The 23,807-nt window shown below is 43.6% G+C and overlaps 1 protein-coding gene across 5 annotated transcripts in view; it reads right to left on the bottom strand.

Annotated features, from left to right (window-relative positions):
- EXOC4 (exocyst complex component 4) overlaps positions 1–23,807 on the bottom strand; it is a 595,663-nt gene that overhangs the window by 81,848 nt on the left and 490,008 nt on the right. For 4 of the 5 annotated variants that reach the window (XM_077837141.1, XM_077837147.1, XM_077837165.1 and 1 more), the window contains exons 12-13: positions 13,753–13,889; positions 5,175–5,330 (exon numbers count right to left, since the gene is read on the bottom strand). The exons of the other annotated variant lie outside the window; for it this stretch is intronic. In XM_077837141.1, the coding sequence (XP_077693267.1) occupies positions 5,175–5,330; positions 13,753–13,889 (293 nt within the window). The remainder of the gene's footprint in view (positions 1–5,174; positions 5,331–13,752; positions 13,890–23,807) is intronic. 5 annotated transcript variants of the gene reach the window in all.

Raw genomic sequence — 23,807 nt, 5'->3', positions numbered from 1 at the left:
AGAGCGATCAGATGGGCTCATAAAGGACCAGATTCTCCCTTACTCACATTGAGTAGTACCTTATTCAGTGAGTAGTTGTAGTGAAATGAAAAGGGCTACTTGGGAAGTAAGGCACTACTTGGCCAGAGTAAGAATGGCAGAATCTGGCACTTTTCATTTAGTGCAAAGCTATAAATCAGATCCTAGTACAATTAACTGTCACAGTAAGAAGGGCCAGATTCTCAGCTGGTGGAAATCGGCATAGCAACACTGACTTCAGTCTGAGAATCTGGTCCAAAGTTAGGAGTTCTGACACCAAAACAAGACCATACTGGGAGGAGTTCAAGTCACCCAATTATCCTTATTGTACCAGCAGATTTGTTACTTGAGATCTGCAGCCAAATACATTCTGCTCTATCACCATCTCCATCCTGGAGAGCTCCTCAAACAAGCTCAGCTTGAGGTTTGCAGTGAAATGATTTTCACCCTGTGAACTCCCAGGATGCTGGGATGAGCAACGCGGGCGCTGCTTTCTTTTTCACAGCTCTCCTAATACGCGTTGCCTCTTTAATGTAGTACCCTTGCCACCCCTTGTGCTACAGAGCAGCTGCAACACAGAAGACTGGGGGGGTTGCTGTGATTTGCCAGTGGTCAGATCTAACATTCTTTTCTATTCTTTCCACTCAAAGTTAAGCCTGGAAATAATACATTTTTGGTTTTTATCTATAACGAGCCTGATTCAGTAATGAACCAAATGCTAACCTTTATACAGCAAGAAGGACATTTTATTTCACATCCAGCCAAGTGCCAAATAGCCTTCCCAGCTTCAAAAACTAATTATATCAGGAGAGGCATGACTTTTCTTTCCTTCCTGTCCTTGCCAAGTTCCAAGCTACTATAATATGCTCAATCAGGTCTCTTTTGTCTATCCAACCACACAAGAATATTAACGGGGAGATTCACCCACTCCCTACCCTGACTTTTGACATCTAATCACAACAGAGATAGTGGCAGGTTAAAGACAACAGAATCAATCAGTGTTAACAGAGATATGCATGAGGTTTTTGTAAGGACACTATTTTGATTCTTCACTCTAATTAAGCTAATGAGTCACCGGAAACCTAAGGAAAAGAAAAAAAACTAACAGTACTTCCCCCACCCCCCTCCACAATCCTCCATAGACTAGTGTTAAAACTACAGGACATAATTGAATTAATATACTTAAAGGAATATTGTCAAATAGTTTAAGTACAACTGTGGCAGGGTGTTGCTCCCTCCCGAGTCTGGGTGCCTGGCACGGCCATGCCTCAATTTCTTTCCTTTCAGTCAAAATGTACACAGCAGGGATTGGGTGGAGGGTGTTTCAAATCAGACCTCTACCTCTGGGATCTGATTTATTAGCAAAACATTCACCTACACACAACTCTTTCTCCAGGCTCCAATAGTCCATCCAACCCTCTCCCCAGTGCTTGCTCCCTCACTGCGCTAACATAGTCCTAACATCCCATGGAGAGTTTCATAGGAGAGGGCTCTTCTTACCACACACCACGCTGCCCTCCTAGGCAGAGAGAGAGACAGACATCCCCTTCCTCCCAGCTGACGCTGCCCCCCCTTAGTGCACCCCAGCTGTGGCCTTTCCCAGACTTAACTCTTTCCCTGCTAGCTCAGGAAGAAGGTCTGTGTACCTTGTTGTAACAATATATGAAGATGGTTAAATAGCAAGGTAATATGCATCTTTAAAATACCTTGGATGATTAGATAAAGGACAATTGGACCTAGCAGGCTCATGAGTCAGAGAGAAATTAACCTCCACCTCAGTTTCTGTGGGACCTATAAAATCAATGTTTTGCTTCCCCCTGGTTCTGCAGGAACAGTTAGATAGTGAATGTTATTCCCAGAGTTGCTCTTCATATATCAACGATACCAAGGTGCAAACAACAACAGAAACAAAAATCACATGAATTTGAGCTCTCACAGTAATGGTTAAGAAATCAGCTAAGTGGGAAAATAGGACAAAAACCGGAGAAAGAATGAAATGCTATTTTCCAGCTTCCAGGAGAAATTACACACCGAATAGCTTCCTAAGGAAAATTTAGAAGTCACATTGCTTATGAAGAAATTTCAATCAATGGATAATAAAATTAAAAAATAAGAAAAAAGAACTGACATTAAGGTTGAAATCTTGGGGGTACCACCGAAGCTGATGAGAATTTTGCTACTGATTTCAATGTGGCCAGGATTTTATGGTAAGACTTTAACTTTGATTAGTATGATCCAGCGCCGCCCCCCGCCCCGGCTCCTCCCTTGCCTAGGGTTACCATATTTCAACAATCAAAAAAGAGGAGGGGGGAGGGCGGGGCAGAGAGCCCCGCCCCATCCACTCCCTCCCACTTCCCACCCCCTGACTGCCCCCCTCAGAACTCCCAACCCCCCTTCCTGCTCCTTGTTCCCTGACTGCCCCCTCTTGGGACTCCTGCCCCAACTGCCCCCCAGAACTCCACCCCCTACCTAAGCCTCCCTGTTCCTTGTCCCCTGACTGCCCCCCCCACCCTAACTACCCCCTTAGGAACCTACCCCCTACCTGTCCCCTGACTGCCCCAACCCTTATCCACACCAAGATCAACCAAATAGTGGAAGGAAAGGAAAGATGTTAAGACCAGCTTTAACCCTAGTTGTAGGAAAGGAGGGATAATTCATGAAGGCTAAAACCACAAGAATTGCATGTTTACTTCACAAGCAATACGTGTTTTTCTCTCCCAGACTCCCAAATATCAAATAGGATTTTTAAAGTGCACTGATGACAGTGCAGCATGAGCAAACAGTTCCGCAACTACCCACGATTTACGTTGTTAATCATTCCTTTCTCTAAACTGCATCATCTTTATCGTTCTTGCATTCACTGAATAAGTAAAAAGATAATTTGGGTGAATTAGATTAATTTTAAACAGCCTCACTTGCTCTTACAATATTATAGCTAAATGCCAATCAAAGGAACGATGAATAGTGATGGGAAAGCACAGGCTTGCGGCTAACCAGAAATGTAAAGATGACTAGCTTCTTCAGCATAAGCAGGGTCGGTGCAAGGATATTTTGCGCCCTAAGAGAAACTTCCACCATGTGCCCCACCCCCCCTGCACATTGGTTCATTGAAGGGCAAATCCCAATGAGCCTTTATAGACCCCAGCGGCCAGCTGTGCCCAGGGACTGCTCCCCAGATCAGGTTCCCCCCTTCCCACCCCCTGAACTCCCCTGGAGGGTGCACAGCTCACACCGGCGGCCCCCGCCCCGAGTCCACTCACTGGCTTTGCTGGGCTTGGGCAGCTGCAGCGGCTCGGCAGGGAGGAGCCGCCCTCCGGAGGCACCGGAGAGCCAGAGCGCCCTGACTGTGGCGGCTACGAGCCCCAGCCGTGGAGGAGCTGGCTCGGCGCAGGGGGGCACCAGCCCTGCAAGGGCGGCGGCGGCACTAGCAGGGAGCAGCTGTGCCCCCCCCCGCCTCCTGCCCAGGCTGCGGCCCGGCACCCCCGCCCCCGGGGCTCCTGCAGGCTGCAGCGGATGCATGCGGGAGCCAGCCCCCGTGCGCCCCCCGGCTCCTCCCTTGTCTAGGGTTACCATATTTCAACAATCAAATAAGAGGGTGAGGAGAGCCCTGCCCTAGCCCCGCCCCATCCCCTCCCTCCCACTTCCCACCCCCGACTGCCCCCCTCAGAATCCCCAACCCCCCTCCCTGCTCCTTGTCCCCTGACTGCCCCCTCCTGGGACTCCTGCCGCTATCTGCCCCCCAGAACTCCACCCCCTACCTAAGCCTCCCTGTTCCTTGTCCCCTGACTGCCCCCTCCTCAGACCTCCCCCAACCCTAACTGCCCCCTTAGGACCCTACCCCCTACCTGTCCCCTGACTGCCCCGACCCCTCTCCACACCCCCGCCCCAACAGCCCCCCCATCCCCTGACTGCTCCGACCCCTCTTCACACCCTGCCCCCTGACAGTGCCCCCCCAGACCTCCCGACCCATCCAAACCTTCCCCGCTCCCTGACTGCCCCCCAGCTGGGACTCCCCTGACCATGCCCATGGCGGTCAGACGCTGGCTCCACGTGGAGGCAAACACACTGCCGGGCTGCCGCGTGCACAGCCCCTCCCCTGCAGGGTGCTGAGGCAGCAGGAGGGGGGAGGCGGCTCATATGCCCGGGAGCCGCAGAGTCCAAGCACGGTGAGGGGCGAGCCGGTTTGCTAGTAGCTAGGAGGAGTCTTAGGATATGTTTACATTGAAATCAGAGGTGTGATTGCAACCCAGATAGTGTGGCTAAAAATAGTGGAGAAGACCCTGTGGCATGGAACCAGGAGCGGGCTAGCAACGTGAGTGAATACGCAGGGTTCTGGGCAGGCATGCAAGCCTGTGCTGATCTTCCGCTCCCGAGAGCCAGGTGGGAAGAAAAGAAAAGGAGTGAAATTCTACCTCTGCTGGGAGCCCTTTGAACCACGACAGGAACCAGCACAAAAGGAGCATTGGGTTCATGAGAAACAAAAGGGTCGATGGTCACAGGACATTGGGGGTCACTGAAAGGGAAAGCTGAGAACAAGTGATGATGGGGATGCAATGAGGTCCAGTCCATTACAGAATGGAATGGAATATGGAGGGATGTGTCTACCTGCAATCAAAGGTGTGGTTGCAGCTTCAGTAGGCATAGCTTCAATCTAGCTAAAATAGCTACATAGATCTCCACTTCCTCCTCTCTCCATCCTGGCTGTTAGGAAAGGGATAACTAAGGGCAGGTTTCTCTGCCCACCCACAGCAAGCAGAGCACAAGTCGATGGAACTCAGCAACATATCAAGAAATATGAGATTCCTGCTGGTGAGCTGCTTCAAGACTGCAATCCACAGAATAGGAATCATTACCAAGTATTAGGCAGTTGCATAGGGATTCTTTGTACTGTTACACCCCAGTTCGGCAAACCACTTCGGCATGTGCTTAACTTTAAGCTCATGCTTAAGTCTCATGGAATTAAATGGCACTTAAGTCCATGCTTAAATGCTTTGCTGAATAAGGATGGACTTAAGCACGTGGGTAAGTGGTTTATGTTCTATGGTCATAAACACTAGCCAAACTTTAAAAAGAAAGAGGTAATTTGTATAACTATAGTCCATTGTTGTTACTGTAGCTTCAAAGTGTATTAGAACGTCAGCTAAACAATATGTTACCTTATAAAGTCTTCCTCTTCTTCTCTCTTTGGTCTGAGTTGCTTGGGCTGAGCCATGTTGATCCAGTTGGGCAGAGACTTCAAGAGCCTGGTGATGTCATCATCTTTTGCCCAGGATGCACTGATAACCAGCTTTTCATCTGACTGAGCAATGCTCCTAAGTGAAACCAACAATGGTCACGTTAGGAAAAGGGCATGTCTTACTTCTCGTGTGGGTAATGGCTTCACAGATATTGACACTTTCTCCTTTATATTATAAAAATGTACAATACTAATGAATAGTTCCACGAGGAGGTCAACAAAGAGTGTAACTCTCCATTTGTCCACAGGATGGAAGCAGTACGGGCAGCCGCAGTGCAAGATTCTCCACACTGCCCCCTCTATTATGTTCTTTGAAGGGACAATATAGGTCAGATCCTCGGATTCCTTGAAGTCAATGGCGCTATACTGATTTACACCACATAAAGAGCTCACCCAGAGCTGAGAGAAGAGCTCAATTGTTTTGGTGGCTGAAATGGAAAATCCCGCCAAATTCAGTTAGTTTTGAACCCAAACAGATGTTTTTTTTCTTACCAAAACCCTCCCCCATACAAATACAAAAACAAAATGTTTCAGTCAACCCAAAATGAATTTTTTTCATTTTTTTGTTTTGATATGGGTTTTTCCACTCTTTTTTGGTTTCCTTAAAATAAATATAGTTACATTTCAAAACACAGTTTCAAAATGAAAAGCTGAAAGGGGTCTTTTGAAAATGTTGAAACAAACCATTCTGACTTTTAAAAAAATCCTTATTTTTTTATATGACTGAAACTATTCACTGAATTTGACCCCAACTGCATTTTCAGCAAATGTACTATTGAACCAATTCTTTTTACTCATCTCTAATCTTGTCTAATATGGGCAGAGAGTGGTGTAGTCCCCCTGGCTCATTGCTTCTTGGAATTTCTGCTGCGATTGCTAACTAGTGCCAACTCTGCCGTGACCTCATGCCATATGGGTATCTGTCCAGCAAGCTCATACCAATTGTCAGGCAGCTATCCAATGGTAGCAATTTTGGGAGTATATATGAAGCAGCGGCTAGGAGACTAATGGTTCTGTAACCTACTCCCAGTTGTTTGAGTCATCTAATATGAGACATATCAGCTAAACAGTTTGTGTAAACCTGAATCAAAGATTACACTGCATTCTAATTACAAAGGCTTTCCTGTTTAACATTTTTGGCAGTATAATGAATATCTATGCTCTTGAAAATCATGCTGGAAATTCCAGGTGACAGAAGGGACATTTCATATAAAGGTGCTGATTAGTGCCTCTTTTCCCACATGAAATTACTCAGGGATGAATAGCAGCATATGACCTAGCACACGTAACCTTCCCAACTGTTCTCCACTGACCACCAGTGCCCCAGTGGAGGAAATTAAGAACCATGCATCGGTGAGCCTCACTTCTTGTGAAGTGGTCAGTAGTTTGAAAGAAGCTGAGAAACACTGCTCTAGTGGTTAAAAGAGTGGAGTGCGAATCAGAGTTCACAGGCTCACGGGCTGTGTTCCGGCTCCATCACTGACGTTCTGTGTGACCTTAAGCATGTCCCCCAACCTTTCTGTGCTTCTGTTTGTCCATCTATGAAGTCTGTGCACGATGAACAGCAGGGTTGTGGACGTGGCGGCTATGTGCAGGGCCCAGTAAGATTAACAGCAAGGTAGTGTGTGTGGCAGTCAAGCCCCCTGTTTACTCACTCTTACTGTGAAGAGCATGGGGTAGGTAGAAAATGGGCAGGGTATGAGGGAAAAGGAAACATATTAAGAGACGTGGGTTTAACCATGATCCTCCTCCTGCTAAGATGCTGAGCTACAGATTAAAGCTGAATCAAGTTCCCCTCAGCTCCCTCCATAACTCATCACTTTTTCCTTTGTGATAACACAAGATTCCACACCTGCACTGTGCCTAAATGAGAATACCACCACCTACCCAAGGGGTAGTAAGAATCTAATTAATGTTTGTAAAATGTTTTGAGACCCTTATGACGGAAGGTGCTAAAGAAGTATACCTGTTATGTTCCTTATTTCCAGTTAGTGCAATGGGAACCCTAAGGATATTTGCCTCAGACCTGCCAATGGCTGGTATGGCCTTGACACAAAACCCACCTTGTCTAACACCAACTTAAAATACTTCAGTCATTAACCAGGAGTTAGTGACTAACTGGTGATTTTTGAGACGCTTTATGGTGTGTGGAAAAGCCACCCTTATTATAAATATACTGAAGGTATGTTATGGTAATGGAATGGGGATAAAAGAAATTAAATTCACCAGTGTCTATGAGCTGGTAAAAGGAATATAGTGAAAATGGCAGTGAGGTATCATGAGACAACACAGATTTACCTCTAAATGGGACAGATTATCTTCTCTCGCCACTAACACCCATCAACTGATTGTACCTTTCAAGCAACAGCAAGAAGGCAACCTGAAATTCTCAAATACACACCATTTGCGAAAGCGAATCGCTTTCTGCTTGTCACATATACTTGCAGATGAGCTTCACTTTTCTACCCTAATATTTCGTGTTTAATTTGCCACAGACAAAATGAAGCACTTTTGTTTTTTCAGCAGCACAAGATCTCAGTGTCTGACGATCAATTTTACCTCCTACTGCTATTTGGAACTTTGCATTTTTTCACTAGTAAAAATGGAATTTAACTAAAACCTTATTTAAAAACACTCCACAAACAACCTGACAACAAAGCAAAAATGCAGGTAAAAGTTGTCTTGAACAAAAATGCTGTACCATTGTATACAGAGTCAGAAATCAATGTTTCATATTAATTTATTATTACCTTATTATTATTAGACATTTGAGATAGAAAAGGCAAATGAGGTCATTTCTGTCCATTTCCCTGCTAATGCAGGATGCCTGTTCCCGATACTATATTAGCCAGTGCTTTGTCCAGTCAAAATTTAAATGACTGAAGCAATGGAACTACTACTATTTCCTTGAAAGTCTATTTCATAGTCGAACAAATCTAACTCTGGGGGAAAAAACCCCTGATACAGTGTCTAAGTTTTTCTCAGCTTAATTCTATCTCATTACTCCCAGTTACATCGATTGTAACAGCCTCAATTCCTCACTGCCCTTACGGTTCACACTCTTCAATTATTTATAGACCGTTATCATCTCCTTTCGGACGCCTAGGATTGAATGCAATCTTCGGGAGCATTCTCACCAGCATTGTACAGAGAAAGACACAGTTACCTGTCTGCTTTACAAGGTGAGACATCGGCTGCTCAAAATCACATTGGCTTTTTTGTTTTGTCACTGCTATACTGAACTGCAAGCTCAGCTCCAACGTATTGTCTGTTTATTCTTTTCCAGCATCATGGCCTTTCAAGAGTCTTTCTCCTATTGTTCTTGATTATCTGGCTTCAAAAGCATTAGTATGTATCCTTCACTTTTGCATTATATCCTGTTCATGGGGCCACATAGAACTGGCGCTTTAAATAGAACTCTCGTGTGTGCGCCTTCTGGTTTTGTTGACATTCTGTTTTTACTCCATTTACCCGCTCATTAGTGGAGACGTTAAATAGGATCGGAACTAGCACTGATAACCCACCAGACATCCAGCCTCTACCATCAACTGCATGGCCCTTTACCAGTACCCTTTCTTCGGTCTTTCATCTGGATTTCAGTCTACATGGTAACTTCGTATACATGTTGGTCTAACTTAGATCTTTAATAACACATCATAAGACACTAAGAAAAGCTTTACTAGAGTCCAGAATAGTTATTTACAAATACCCTCCCCCACCATGAAAAACCCTGTGCAGTGACTCTGCTATGGTAATGGGGTTAATCATTACCACCAGTGCCATAATCTGGTAATTAATTCTCAGCTCAATGGGCCACACGCAGTGCCATCTGTGTGGCCGTTTGTACCTAGCTCCCAGGAGGGGGCAGGAAAATAGGTGTAACACTTGAACAGGTGATGGTGCACCGCTGAGAAGGGCCCACCCCTCCATAGCTCAGTGAGTTTTAGTCATAAAACATCTGCCAGTGGTAGTAGCCACAGACTCGCACCGTTTCCCCTTTGGAGCAGTTGTGTAGAGTGATTACTAACGGTCCCTGGACACAGCTGGGGTGCCAAGCCGTTTCATTAGGAAAACAACTGGGGGCGAGAGGGGCTAATTGGATTTAGCTATTTCATGACAAACGCAGCCAGGAACGATGTTTTCTTTTGCAGGACCAAGGTAGAAGCTACTCCGAACTCTAGGAATTGGTGATTCATAACCGTTTCCAAGCTCTGATTTGTTCACTCTGGTGAGAGTTTAGAATCTATTATTAATGTGTGCTCAATATGAGCCAAAGACAGGCCCCTTCCCTGAAAAGCTTACATATCTAAATAGACAACATACCAGCTAAAAACATACATAAAAAAACAGTGGGAGAAAAAAGCAAATAACAGGACACCAGTCTGAGACTCTGGAGACCTGGGATAAATTCCCTGCTCAGCTGCAGACTTCCGGCATGACCATGAACGAGTCACATACGGTACGTCCACATTGCAACTGGGAGGTGTGACTGCAGCACGTGCAGAAATACACAAGCTGTTCTCCTGGTCCTAGCTAGATCAAAACTAGTTTGAATAACAATAGTAGTGAATCTGCGGCGGTATAGCTGACTGCATGGGCTAGACCTGCCACCTAGAACCTTGGGTACACAGCTGAGCGGCCCCCATGGCTTTACTGCTGTTGTTACTTGAGCTAGCTTGATCACAGCTATCTTGGCTATGTGTCCACATGTGTTGCAATTACATCTCCCGATTGCAGGGTAGACATACCCTAAGTCTCTTTGTGCCTTGGTTTCCCATCTGAGAAATGGGCTCAGCTACAAGGTGTTTTCAGTGGTACAGCAGGAATCAGTCTTTGAAAAAAAAGGTTGTAGGAAATTAGTGGACTCTCTGAGGGACTGAGGGTGAGTTGCCTGAAAGAGTTAGAAAAGGAACTCTGGCAGTTCTAACAGGATAAATCACCAAGAAAAGTTAAGGTCAGCTATCTGGTTCAACAAAGAGCAAGGTTCGCTTGTGGTGGAAGAGGAACATGGTGAGAAACTAAAAGAGGAAGGATTGATTGGAATCAACAAAAATGGGCAGCCATGTTGATGTTGTTAGTTCTTTTCTAGTTCCTAAAACATCGTATTGTTCTTTACTGCTATCCCCCAGCCCAGCGACAATCCTTTGGCAAAGACTGATTCGAATCAGCAAGAGACCATAATATTGATCTGGCTATGTCACCTATACCAGGGTAGGGGAAGCTGGCAAATGTTTTTTTAGTAACATTTCACCCCGACATTAAAAAAAAAATTCGCAAATTTCACTCTGGGTCATTTTGTGGTCCCCAATTTTGCTTTCCATGAAACACTCGTGAATGGCAGTTTTTGCATCCAAACATATGAATTTTCAAAATGCTGTTTTTCAGGATGAAAACTGACCTTTGTTAACATGAACATTTTAAATTTAAGAAACGTTCAAGGAACATAGCATTTGCCAGATTGGATCAGAACCAAGGTCCAGCTAGTTTAATGCCCCTTCTCTGACAGTGACCAGTATCTGATACTTTAGAGGGAGAGGTCAGTGCCCCACAACAGGCAGATATGTGATAATGTGTTTGCCACATTAGGACTCTTGTTGATTTCCAATTGCCAGAGACTGACTTAAACCTTGAAGGACAAGGCTTAATAACCCTGCCAAAATTTGTTCTCTTTAATTATGACAACATGGGGTTTTCTTGATAGCTACATACATATCTAGGCTGTTTTTGAATCTTGTTAGGTTCTTGTCCTCACTGGAAAATTAAAATAAAACTGAAATGGAACTGGAAAAGCCTCAGATTTCAAGTTTCTGGCACGATGTGAACATTTCACATGGTCTATATCAGTCCCCTCTACCAAAGAATGAGTTTCACTTTCAGGATTCATGCAATCTTTGTCATACGGCCGCTAAAAACCTGGGTCCATTCCTCCAAATCAGAAGTCTCTGGTTAGGAATGGCCATGAATAAGTCCAGTGCTCCGTACAGTTCAATTTTGGTCTATACCCGCTTCGTCAGATGAAGGGTTAAGAAATGCTGCAGTGTACAGTTAGGATTCTATACATCCTGGGAAAGTTTCTTCTGAAGCTCCAGTTGTTGGAGGTTGGGGCCTATTTCTGAAACCACCAAAACATCACTATTAAACAATAGCTATTACATGGCTGAAGCTGAAAGGATTCAGGATATCGGTCATCTGGAGCACAGCAGATTCACCATGTGAATAGAGAGGACCATATGGGCTATTTGAATTATTTTTCCCTATTAGAAACATACATACACAAAGCCAAGCTAACGAACCAACTGGCCACTGCACAAGTCTTCTATTATTTACCTTTCTAGCTTATAAAGAGCCTGTCAGCATGGCATCTCACTTTGTATACTAGTTAGTAAGACTTGCAATGTTCATATTTGTGGTTTCCCTGAACTCCAAAGAAGATGGTAGCTACCTTATACTGTCATTTGCTGCCCACCATCTCTATCATGCACACACAAAAACTTCCTTCCCAGAAAGCCCTTTGACTAAACCTTAGTGTACTACCACTTACAATTTACGCTGTAAATTCGTAGGGCCAGATCCTTAGGTGGAATTCCACCGATGAAGTGAGCTGTAGCTGAGCTTATGCTCAAATAAATTGGTTAGTCTCTAAGGTGCCACAAGTACTCCTTTTCTTTTTACTGACTTTAAAGGAGCTGATTTTCATCAGTTGAAGATTAAGCCTTAATATTTCCAAATATTACCAAAGTTTGAGGGGGCGGGGGGCCAATAAGACTAATTGTTGGTTCATCTCTGCCCTTCTCAAAAACCTTGGGGGAAACGATTGTTCACAGGGCAAGACTGCACAGAGCTTTGGCAACATGAGAGCTCCCAGCAGAGGGCATTGCTACCTTATGGATTTGATCATCTCTTTGGAATATCTCAAGCTACTCTCTCTCTCACACACACACACACACACACGCAAAAACAGGGGTAGCAGAATTTCTCCTGTCCCTGTTATGCTCTTCTGAATCATCTGAACTGTATATAGATTTCTATTTCCGTCAGTCATTTGCTAGCAGCAAAACTAGAACACTTCCTGTTTTTCCTCCTGCTGTAATCAGGATATGGTAGTCCAAATTAGTGCTGTCCTAATTACTCCTCAGCAGGTGTAAGAAAGAAAGAAAGAAAGAAAGAGGACAAAAGAAAGAAAGAAAGATCCTTTATCAAATTCGACGAACAGCTGTAAAGCAATTACTTTCTACTGCCTGATTTCGCTCCATAAGGTTTATTGAAACAGGCATAATAAAGGAACATTAATTGTAATAATAATAATACATAATATAGATGTATATAGACACACCCACCACACGTGTAGGTATATGGTGTTAATAATATTCCCATAGGTAGCCCATTACCAGATGAAACTTTTCTGAATGAAATCAGGCAATAAGAAATAATTTCTTAGCACTACTGGTTGGAACACACAAAGGGATTTTACTACTTTCGCTGCTACCACCAGCTTCAATTAGCTCTTAAAAGGTACTTTTTATGGTACTAATATGGCCCACATTACCACAGTACCTGAGCACCTCACAGTCTCTAGTGTTTTTATCCTCACAACACCCCTGTGAAGCTATTATCCCCGTTTTACAGATGAGGGAACTGAGATACGGGGAGACTAAGTCACTTGCCCAAGGTCACAGAGGAATTTGGTGGCAGAGCAGGGAATTAAACCAGAGTCTCCTCAGTCCCAGGCTAGCACCCTAACCACTAGCACATCCTTTATTTCCGAGCCTAGGTTCCCATGTGGTGGTACTGTTAGACTTCAGCCCCAGATCTTTAAGGATGCATGAGTTCAGTCCTGTATGTAAATCACTTTAGGATCCTTTGGAGAAAATGGTGCTATAGGAATGTTAAATGTTTTAAATATTAAATAAAATCCTGTGTATACTGTGCATATATTATAGCCACAAATTTCAAAGCAGTTTAGGGGACTTAAATGCCCAGATTCATTAAAATGAATAGGAATTGGGCACTGAAATCAGCTGGCTTTAAAAATCTCATCCTATATATCTTGAGAACTTGTAATATGAAAGGATTCAACTTGTTTTCTCACTGCATGTAACCAAGTATAACAGAGCTGATGCGATCACACGGTTATGGAGATCACACTTTTCCACCCTGCTTTCCCTGATTAATCCATCTCTCTGATTAAGAACAAGGACGTGTCTCTTTTGATTCTACCAACCACCTGCATCAGTGTTTTTGGAAAGTATGCTTATGGGTGTGAGAAGTCACCGGGTCTCCCCAGCCTCTTGGATGGCTATTACTTCAGATTTCTCTCCCGCCCACGAACCAAGCAGACAAGCTTTCCAAGAGGAAGTAACTCCATCCTGCACATACTGAAATAAAACAACACTTCAGACCTACACATCTTTCGTCTTAATCCTCCCCAACAATTTTGTGAGGTCGGGCTCATTCTTCTTATTGTATAGGAGGGTCTGGCTCCCTGGGCTAGGCTATACCTGTAGGCAGTAGTGCAGGTTTCCTTGTAGTCCTGGAGCTTCACACACACCATGTTGAGGAACTGATCTGAATAAGCACTCAGGTCATGCATCAGGTTCAAGAGGTCCTGGACTGTCTTCTCCACAATTACTGTACTCTGGAAAAGAAAGGGCATGATGACACAACATTTTTCATGTAACCAATGGAAGAGGATGTGGGGAACAGGCAAGAGAACCACAGATCCTGGAAGGGATGGGTGTGACAATCTGCTGGGGAACCATTGTGTTACTCTTCTCAGCCCCAGCAAGTGGGAGGTTTGCTGTTGCTAAACTATGTGTCAGCTCCTTGACACACCAACCTATGTGGCTTGTCAGCAAATTCTTAAGGACTCTCCTAGTCCAAACCTTGTCTCGCATTAAACAATCAGTGCCCCCCAATTCCTGAGTTCCACAGAGACATCCATCTGCAATGCTCAGCCCCTCTGACTGTAGCACCTATAAAACCTTACCAACTTTGCTGCTCCTTTAAAGAGACAGTACACAAGAGCTTATGACCTTAACTGGGGTTAACACACCCTCTATTTCAATCAAAGCACGCATTTGGTTCATGGTAAAAGTAAAACAAGTTTATGAACAAAATGACACTGATTTAAGCGATATCAAGTATAAGGATTGAAATAGTTACAAACAAACAAAAGTAAAAATACTTCAGTAAGACTTCAGTCTAGCTTAACAGACTAGAGCCCTTTGTTCAAAGATGCTTTTTTCACCAGTCTTTCCTCCAATATGGCTGACTAGGCCTTTAGCTCTTCGGGTGAAGGATGATTTCAGGGTTCGTTCCCCCTCTCTTTACAGTCCAGTAAGCCTTTGAAATGTAGCCTTCTAAAATGTATTCCTCAATAAAGTTCCTTTCCCCTGCTGGTCCCAGACACCATGCTGGTCCCTCACCTCCTGGTGATTTTTACAATGCAAATGATCTCTTCCTGCAATCTCCAATACAAATGAATAGCCCACTGAATTTGGCCCTGCCTGGTCTGAGGTATTCACCTCTTTCCTTTGTCTGGAGAAAACCCATTTATCAATTCCCCTGGGCCTGGCTGGTTTAAACACATTTTAGTCATATATTTCGAGCACATCTGTAAAGTTCTTTGTGGGTTATCCATACATACATCATGCAAGAAAATTAAGATAAATGAGTTATTAGTTTTCCAGTGATGTGTTACAATGCCACCTTTTGGGTAAATATCACGGCAACAGTGTGCCATCTGGCATTGGGGTAGTCTTAAGGTCACAATGATATTGACTGGCAATGGGTTAAAGAACATTTCAGTTCCAGGATACTGGTTTAAATCGGATTGGGTTGATACTGGCCCAAATTAATCATCATACAAAGACCTTTCAATGAGCTGTATCAAATGAGATGAGGGTGCTAATTCCAGTTGTTAGCAGGCAACTGACCACACCGTAAAAACTGCCATAAAAATTAGTGCTCATTGGCAGCATTCAGAATTCACATGGACTTTTATTACTTGGGTTTTGAAGTTGTTAAAAAAAGGAAGTAAAAGTAAAGGGTTAAGCACAACCTTGACTTTGAATTTCCTGGATGTCGTCAATCTGTATTGTGGATCCAACCTTACAGCAGAAACCCACCAACTCCCATCACTGACTTGAATTACTGAACACTGTGGACTACTGAGTGATGTAAAATGGACTGATAAAAGGAAAAGCAGGAACTGTATAAAACGGTAGCATATTGGTCTAATTATCAGGTTTGAAATCCCTAGATTTTCTAGAGCCAGAGGCCTGAATACTGGCAGGGATGACTCAGCCATTAATCTTTCCAAAGTTGATAAACTGTATGATAAACTATATGATAAACTCACTATCATACATTTTAATTGACAAGACTGAACCTGTAGGGCCTAATTTTCAGAAGTGCCAAGCACTTGCATGTTCCCACTGACTTCAGCTGGAGTGTGGATACTCAGCAAGCCTGGTCACTACATCTTGACATGGGTGGATCTCATGTAACTTTTAAGATTAGATTTGGCCTATTGTTTTTGTCTCCAAATTCATCTCCCTACCATTGTACAAATTGCTGTGTGTTGGGGGACACCCACCTTCCACCCCAGGCATGTTCTGCTCGCAGGTATGGTTTGAGAAGTACCTTGGGATCCTTTTGATATGATAGGCACTATATTTAAGTAATATGAATGAGGCTGTGAGTCTGTCATGGAAGTCACAGATTCCGTGACTTTCTCTGACCTCCGTGACTTCTGCAGCGGCTGGTGCTGGCTCAGGGGCTGCCCAGCTCAGGCAGCATCAGCTGTTTGGGTGTGTGGGAGGGGACTCAGGGCTAGGGGCAGGGGGTGGAGTGGTATGGGGGGCACTTACCTTGGGGTGGGGGGCTCCCCAGCTCCCACTGGCATGGCCCTGCAGCTCCTAGGTGGCGGAGGGCTTGGGGGAGCTCTGCGACGCACGCTGCCCAGGCCTGCAGGCCCTGCCCCCACAATTCCCATTGGCTGCAGTTCCTGGCCAATGGGAGCTGCGGCAGCGGGCGCTGGTGGCAGGAGCAGTGGAGCCCCTGCCCTGGCTCTTCCGCTGCCTAAGAGCTGCAGGGATGCGGAGCTGGGTAGGAAGCCCCTGCCAGCCCCACCAACCGAACCGAACCCAACCCTCCCCACCCCCAGCACCAGTGGGGTTCCCGGGCCATCTCCCCCAGCACCCGCGGCGCCCCACCCAAGTTTTAGGCACGGCAGGTATTTTTAGTAAAAGTCATGGACAGGTCACGGGCCTGTGAATTTGTGTTTACAGCCCATGACCTGTCCATGACTTTTACTAAAATACCTGTGACTAAAACATAGCCTTAAATATGAACCACAAAAGGGCAAGCTTACTGCTTTAAAATTCTGTGTCATATCCCAAAGAACAGTCTGCAGGAGCAGGGGGCACTGCATATCTAACAACATATCTGAAGTCTGTAGAGGCGCTGCAAATTTTGGGATTGGGGAGTTATCTCAAGGTGACTCAATGAGATTTCCTGCATTTGTAACACAGCCCTAGGTATTTCATTTCCTTGTTTACAAACCATGGGGATGGAGTGTTACAAAAATCCTGCAATATATAAAATGAGTTAATAATAGGCTAGGAGGGAGCTTGAAGGATTATTTCTGAGCTACGCACACAGGCAGAAAAAGAGAAAGAGAGGCTGAAGCATTTGCCAGTCCTTGTTTGGTTTTATGGCTATTGGGGTAAATTCATCTCTGGGGTAACTCCACTAACTTCAACAGAATTACATCAGGGATTAATTTAGAACTCAGTCCTTTGTTTGCAGAGCAAAAATCTCATCGAAGCCCACAACACAGTCTCTGCAATATCCCCACAAGCCCAACTTCCGTCTCTGCATCGATTTTCAGATTAAAGAACTGCAACGGCACCCAGCTCCATAATCCTGTTCCTCCATATTTACCTATGAGTGACAGGAATTGATTCTGTTTTGCTACTTGTCTGTGAGCTGATAAAAAGATTCAGAAAACCTCACCCTCATTCAGGACCTGGGTTATTCCTTAACCTGTACAACGGGATCTTTAAACGGAGCTTTGCACTAAGCGTGCTTTGTGGAGTGTGCTTGGCTAGCAATGTACTAGGGTGACAAACATCATTTCCTCTCCTCTTACACCCGAAGTTGAGTTTTTTAAACAAACCACACAAACAAGGTAATTTCTAATATAACTAGCTATATTTCAACAATAGATGTGTCCAAACAAAAATATACCATTTTCCAGGTATTCTTTTTATATCGCCTCTGATATCTTTTATTACAATTATTTATACTATACAGTAGACACATGTCAGTAGCAACCTATCAGTGCCCTTTTGTTACGTTGCTCCTAAGAGGCGGTTGCTGTTATGGGGAGTGTCGATAATTCACATTAGGGAAAGCATTCCCAAGGGAAATGTTGCTCGTAAGCAGCAGTAGCTCTTACAAGGTCTTGCTGCAAACAAGCGCCTACTGTAAAAGCTATTAGAGACTCAACTACAAACAGGTCCCATTGTGCCAGGTATTATACATACAGACAGTAAAAAACAGACCCTGCCCCAAAGAGTTTACAATATAAATGACAAGTTGTAGTGTGCGGTGTGGGGGTGAATTAAACAAATGGCTGAAGATAGGGAGGATGGGATAATAACAATAAGCAGACATTTTAGCACAGACTAGCTGTTTGCACAATTGATAGCCAATCAGTAGCAGCAGTTATCATAGTAACACCAACTGGCTCTTTGCTTAGTCATCACTTATCTTAGTTCCAGAGTGCCATTCGCTGCGGCTTCTAGGTGTTGAACATGGGAAGAGGGGATGCAAAGAGGTTAATTTTAATAAACCAGCCAAATCTCACTAAAACAGGATTGTTGATATGAGACCTTTCACATATGCAAAAAATCAATGTAGATGCCGATATCATGATGAGTGAAGTATAAAAACTATATACAATAGATTATATAGATTAAATCAATTAGATTAGATATATTGAATATAGAATTTGCCATGTGCAAATCCAGCATCTTGCTTTTGGCTTTGGTCTAGGTCTGATACTTCAGTGACAGGCGAAAAAAATAAATGCATAAGAGTAATTATCCAATGCTTTACATAAAGGGAAAAATTTCTTCCTGGCCCATGCGGCAATCTGCTAATGCCCTGGAGGATGAGTATGATTACCCTCATTTTATAATGTATAACTACAAATTTTATTATAGTGAATGACATAAAATTACCCAGTCCCCTTAGAAAAAACAGCTACAACATTAGATTCTTAGCTGGTGTGAACTGACGCATCACCACTGACATCAATGGAGTGATGCTAATGTACACCACCCGTAGGATCTAACCTTCTGCATGCCCTCCATAGACTGATCACACATCACGTGTGGAAGTATTTTCTTTGTATTTGATTTACATTGACTTGTTTCGTGAAATGACCCCTTGTTCTCTTACTTTTAGACAACACAAAGCAATTTAACGATTTTAAAACAAAGCGTATACATTGAGAAGAGAGAGCAAACAATGGTTCTCAACGGTTTCTGACAGCTGACAGCTCCTCTCCACCAACATTAAAAACACAGTAAAGTTTTAAAATACAAATTTGGCAGGAACTGAGTCTTGTGTCTCTCTAGATGCCCTCTGCTACTCACCCTGATTTTAATAAAATGGAGACATACTATATGAAAAAAGACTGCACTGGACATGTAATGGCTATTTTTTGTGTAACATTTTAACCTTTTGTGGATGAATCCTAACAAATATGCATTTGTCACTAGGATTACTGTAAATGCATTAGTCCACGTTAATACAGCTGGATTTGTTAACTGGCACCGCAAAACATCTTCCATAACTCTAGGGGAGAAAATGAAAGGCAACGCACGTTCTATTGGAGGGTTACAGCTTGGATGCTGCTAACCCATCTGGTTCTGTTAACATTAAATGCCTATGATCACAGTGTAATTTTATGGCAAGACACTTCGATGAAGCCTTTTAAAAACACACTAACAAGGAAATTCTTGCACGGACCAATATTAATCTCCTCCCACTTGAAACCCGTGTATGGTGCTGAATTTTAACATTGTGCCACAGGTCTAATGCATTGCTCTTATGGCACAGTAAGGAGGCTTTGAAAGAAACTCAAGACTAACAAAGAGAGGAAAAAGCTCCTGTTAAGAATCACTCACCAATAGCTCCTACTGACGTAGCATGATAAGAAATAACAACACTCACCACTAACGTCATGTTTTTCCTTCTAAGGTAGGTCTACACATACAGCTGTGCGCAGAGTTCTGACCCTGCACACCCAGCTAGCACAGGCATAAATCGCTGTGCAGCTGGTGAGCCACTGCTTAGGCAAGTAGAACACAGACAAGCCAGAACCCTAGATAGCTCTCCACATGCCCACGCTGTGCCTCCCATGTCTACCCCACTATTTTTAGCAGCGTCCCTCTGCCTTAGTCCCTCTGCCTCCCAGCTGTTGGAACTTTTCCCTGCCACAGTGAAAGGCTCTGGCAACTGGGAAAGGCTCCCTCCCTCGTGCCACGTATAGCTCCCTCCTTTCACTGCCACTTATAGCTACACCTCGCAGTGTGGATACATCCTGCCTTTTACTGTGGTGTGTAGCTGCACATACCCTACAGGCCGCTGCAAGTGTAGCCAAGTCCTTCAAGCATTTTACAAACTAATCTAACAAACAAGCTAAATAATCCTCAAGGGGGGGTCTGATTCCCGCTTACCTTAAAGCCTCTTTATACCCCTCCAGTAGCGTAAAGGAGCCTTAAGGGGAGTATAACCTACCCCAATTTATGGCCTCTTTACACTGCCAGAATGGTATATAAATAAGAAAGAGGCCCAATAGTATTAACATCCTCATTTTACGGATAGGGAAATTGAAGTAGAGCGGTTAAGAGAACTGCACAAGGTCAGACTGCAAGTTATTGTCAGAACCAGGATTAGAACTCATGTGCTTCCGGTCATGCCACTGCACAGGGCCTCTCCTTTGGAAGCCAGAAACTGAAATTTGTTTGCTTACCTATTTCCCCTCTTCAAAGATAAATATATTCAGTGATTTGTTATCTACATTACTCAAGGGCTTGGCTGCATTCACTGGTTTATTGCTATAGAACCATTCAAGAGAACTGATCTGGCACTGTGGGGTCAACTGTGAGCATTGTTTGCACTGGTTTGTCACTGCAGATTTAACCATGAATGCCAGGCCTGATACATTAGCTTGCTGCTGTAGCTTCACTCACAAGGACAAGAATGCATATAGCGTGCTTGTCTGATTCTCCAGGGTTACTTAACTCCCAACATTATATACCCTTCTAAAAATACTACAGTATTCTACAGTGCTGATCCAGCAACACTATGTCACATTACTGAAAGATGAAGTGTTTTCAATTATTACTGCAGAATATTGTAATATTTTAACAGGTCTATAGAAAAAATTGCATAGACATTGCAGACAGACCAAAAATAGGTCAAAACATTGGGTCCTCAACCCTCCTATCATCTTTAGATTTTAGATCTGTAATTATAAGTTATGTAAACTCTGAGCTAGGGAATATCAGAAGAATAATCTCTGCCCTGAATGTATTTCACAGGAACTGGGGCCTCTTTATAGTTTATGGCTGGTAACATACCCTCAGACACCCATGCATTTACAAATTCTTGGTTTTTCGTTTCTTAGAGCTGGTAGATAGAAGAAAAAACAAAACAAAAACAAACCAGGGACACAGAAATCTTGTCACCACATGCAATATCTTCTCCAAAATGCAGCAGAGAGGGGGAAAGTGACTTTGGCATTCTGAGGGTTGCAGATTATTAGTAAATTATTGCCCATCATTTATAAAGCACCTCAAGATGTCTTGGCAGTAGAAGGTGCCAGATGAGTGAAGGCTGTTGCGGCTACAAGGAAAATAAATATAAAGGTTTTTAAGCAAGGTTAGAGATGAAAGGCAGAGGTTTTTAAGGTGTTACGCAGAGTGAGGCTGCAATTAAAGGCACAGTAGGACAGGTTCAAAGATTTTCAACCCACATTTCTCCCACTATTGATCCACAGTTGTGGGTTTCTAGTGTATTTCAAAGCCCCAGCAGACTAAAGGTTAAATTCCACAGAAATTGGCATCTGGACATACAGTGTTTCCTTATTGATGTATTTTTTTTGTTTTTTAATTACATCTTCTCAGCTGCCCCCCTTGATGCCCAAGAGCTGTTAAATTCACAACATCAGGCTTTAAAAAACATTATTCATTCTCCTTCACAGCACTGACAGGGTCTTTTCAGCAGGGGGCTCCAGTGACCCATGATGGGGCACTATTCATTAGGGAGGAGCTGCAAACATATAAATCAACATGTCAGAGGAAGAAGCCCCGGCCTGACCCAGCAGGAATGCATGATACAAACAGATTTGTTCCGCTCTATGCAGCCTCACCTGTCTTCAGTAGCATACACCATGTAATAATCAATTATGCTGACAAGCTTCCCTACAAATCCATGCAGCTTCAGTTACTCATGTGCGTCGGAGGTGAAATGCAGAGAAGGGGGCCTGGTCAAAGGACAGTAGGAAGGAGGAATAAGCTCCCTTATGAGGTGGCAACAATTCAGAATCTTGGCAGTTAAAACCTATCAGATCACTGATTCCATTCACTCCTGCCAGGGCAGGCTAGATAGTCTCCCAACAGAGGACATAGATATTAGTCTGATTCTACATTCAGGTCAAGAGGGGTATGAAGAGTCACAAATCTGGACTTCCTTAATGTTCACAGGTGTTTTGATCTAGGGTTTTGATTCACTGCAATACAACAATAAGGGCTATTGTTGAAATTTGGTTCTGGGTCTGTATCCGTCTGAACTCTAGCAAAGTTGGGGCTATTTAAATCACAGGATTTTGGTTTGGGCCCAGCTCTAAACTAGGTCTTAGCCAAATGTGCAAGACGAAGTTGCAGCTAGACAAATCTAAAATCACATGCAAAGTTTCCTCTCTTTAGCAAGGCTGTAGGATGTGAACAGTTGCCAAAGATCTTTTTCGGCTCTCTATCCTATAACCGAACATATCCATCCTTCATTCCCCTCTGGACCCGTTCTCCATATTACAGCGCTGGCTCTTCCCATATTGTCTCAAAATCTCTTCTAGGGTAACTGCCAAATCGCTACACCCGTGTGCCAACTGCAAGCATTTTAAGTGGCAGAGCAGGCTTACATGAAAAGCTTTTACACAGTCCCAGGGCATATGGGACATTGTTTGTTTTTTCTGTTGTCTTTTAAACAGAGAATCTCTGCTCACAGGTCCAAAGCTCGTCTGCTTCCAGGCTGCAAGCTGCTTACTCTGCCTGAAAACAGGAGGTTTATGGGTTGCTTAACATTTTCATCATTCAGAGTAGCAGCCGTGTTAGTCTGTATCCACAAAAAGAAAAGGAGTACTTGTGGCACCTTAGAGACGAACAAATTTATTTAAGCATAAGCTTTCGTGAGCTACAGCTCACTTCATCGGCATGCATCTGATGAAGTGAGCTGTAGCTCACGAAAGTTTATGCTCAAATAAATTTGTTAGTCTCTAAGGTGCCACAAGTACTCCTTTTCATTTTCATCATTGTAGCAAAAGTACGAAGAGGGTATGGAGCATGTTATAGACTGTCAGAGCTTGATTCACTACTGCATTACTGCCACACTAGACTGGTATAACTCCACTGATTTCAACGGCATTACACCAGTGCAAAACTGGAGTAATGCAGAGAGGAATCAAGTCCTTGGTACTATTATTAGATATCTGCCTCAGCTGAACATTTCAAATTGGAAACAGGACATGCACTTCCTGAAAGTTCAAGGGTGTTCTGACCTGGGATTTTTGGTTCAATCTATTTTTGAATATAATAATAATACCTGGTTCTTATATAGGGCTTTCCATCAGCAGATCTCAAAGTGCCTCACAATCTTTAATATATTAACCCTCACAACACCCATATGAGGTAGGGAAGTATTGTTTTTATCATTCCCATTTTACAGATGGCAACAGAGGGAAACTGAGGCACAGAGAGGCTAATTCCAAAGTCTCACAGGAAGTCTATGGGGAAGCAGAAAACTGAACTCTGGTCTCCCAAGTCTTAGGCTGGTGCCCTAACCACTGGACCATCCTTCCACAGTGACAAAGATCCATTCTGGATCTGAACTTCCTCAGAATTTCAGGGTGTTTAGATTTTGGTTCAAATCCATTTTTTTAAAGTAACCTTTATTGTTACTCCTAGTAATAAAGCACTGCATGGTAATTAAGAAGGGAGGCTATTTGAATCCTTATAGTCTTCCTTTTAAGTTGATACCTACAGATAAATTTACAGGAAGAGTGAAGTTTTGGAAAATGAATTTCTCCATCTGGTAGGAGCGTACTGAGGGCAGAAGATACAAATACAGGTCTCTCCTATGCTACTCTTTTTAAAATGATCACAGATGTCTTCACAAGATAGAGAATTTCTGTTCTTCCTCTCTCTGAGATACTCGGCCCCCCTCCCATTTTCCCTGAGTCCCTTGAATGTATTATGAC

This window comes from Eretmochelys imbricata, chromosome 1 (genome assembly GCF_965152235.1).
Source record: "Eretmochelys imbricata isolate rEreImb1 chromosome 1, rEreImb1.hap1, whole genome shotgun sequence".
Taxonomy (NCBI): Eukaryota; Metazoa; Chordata; order Testudines; family Cheloniidae; genus Eretmochelys; species Eretmochelys imbricata.
This window is presented reverse-complemented; position numbering and strand designations above follow the sequence as displayed.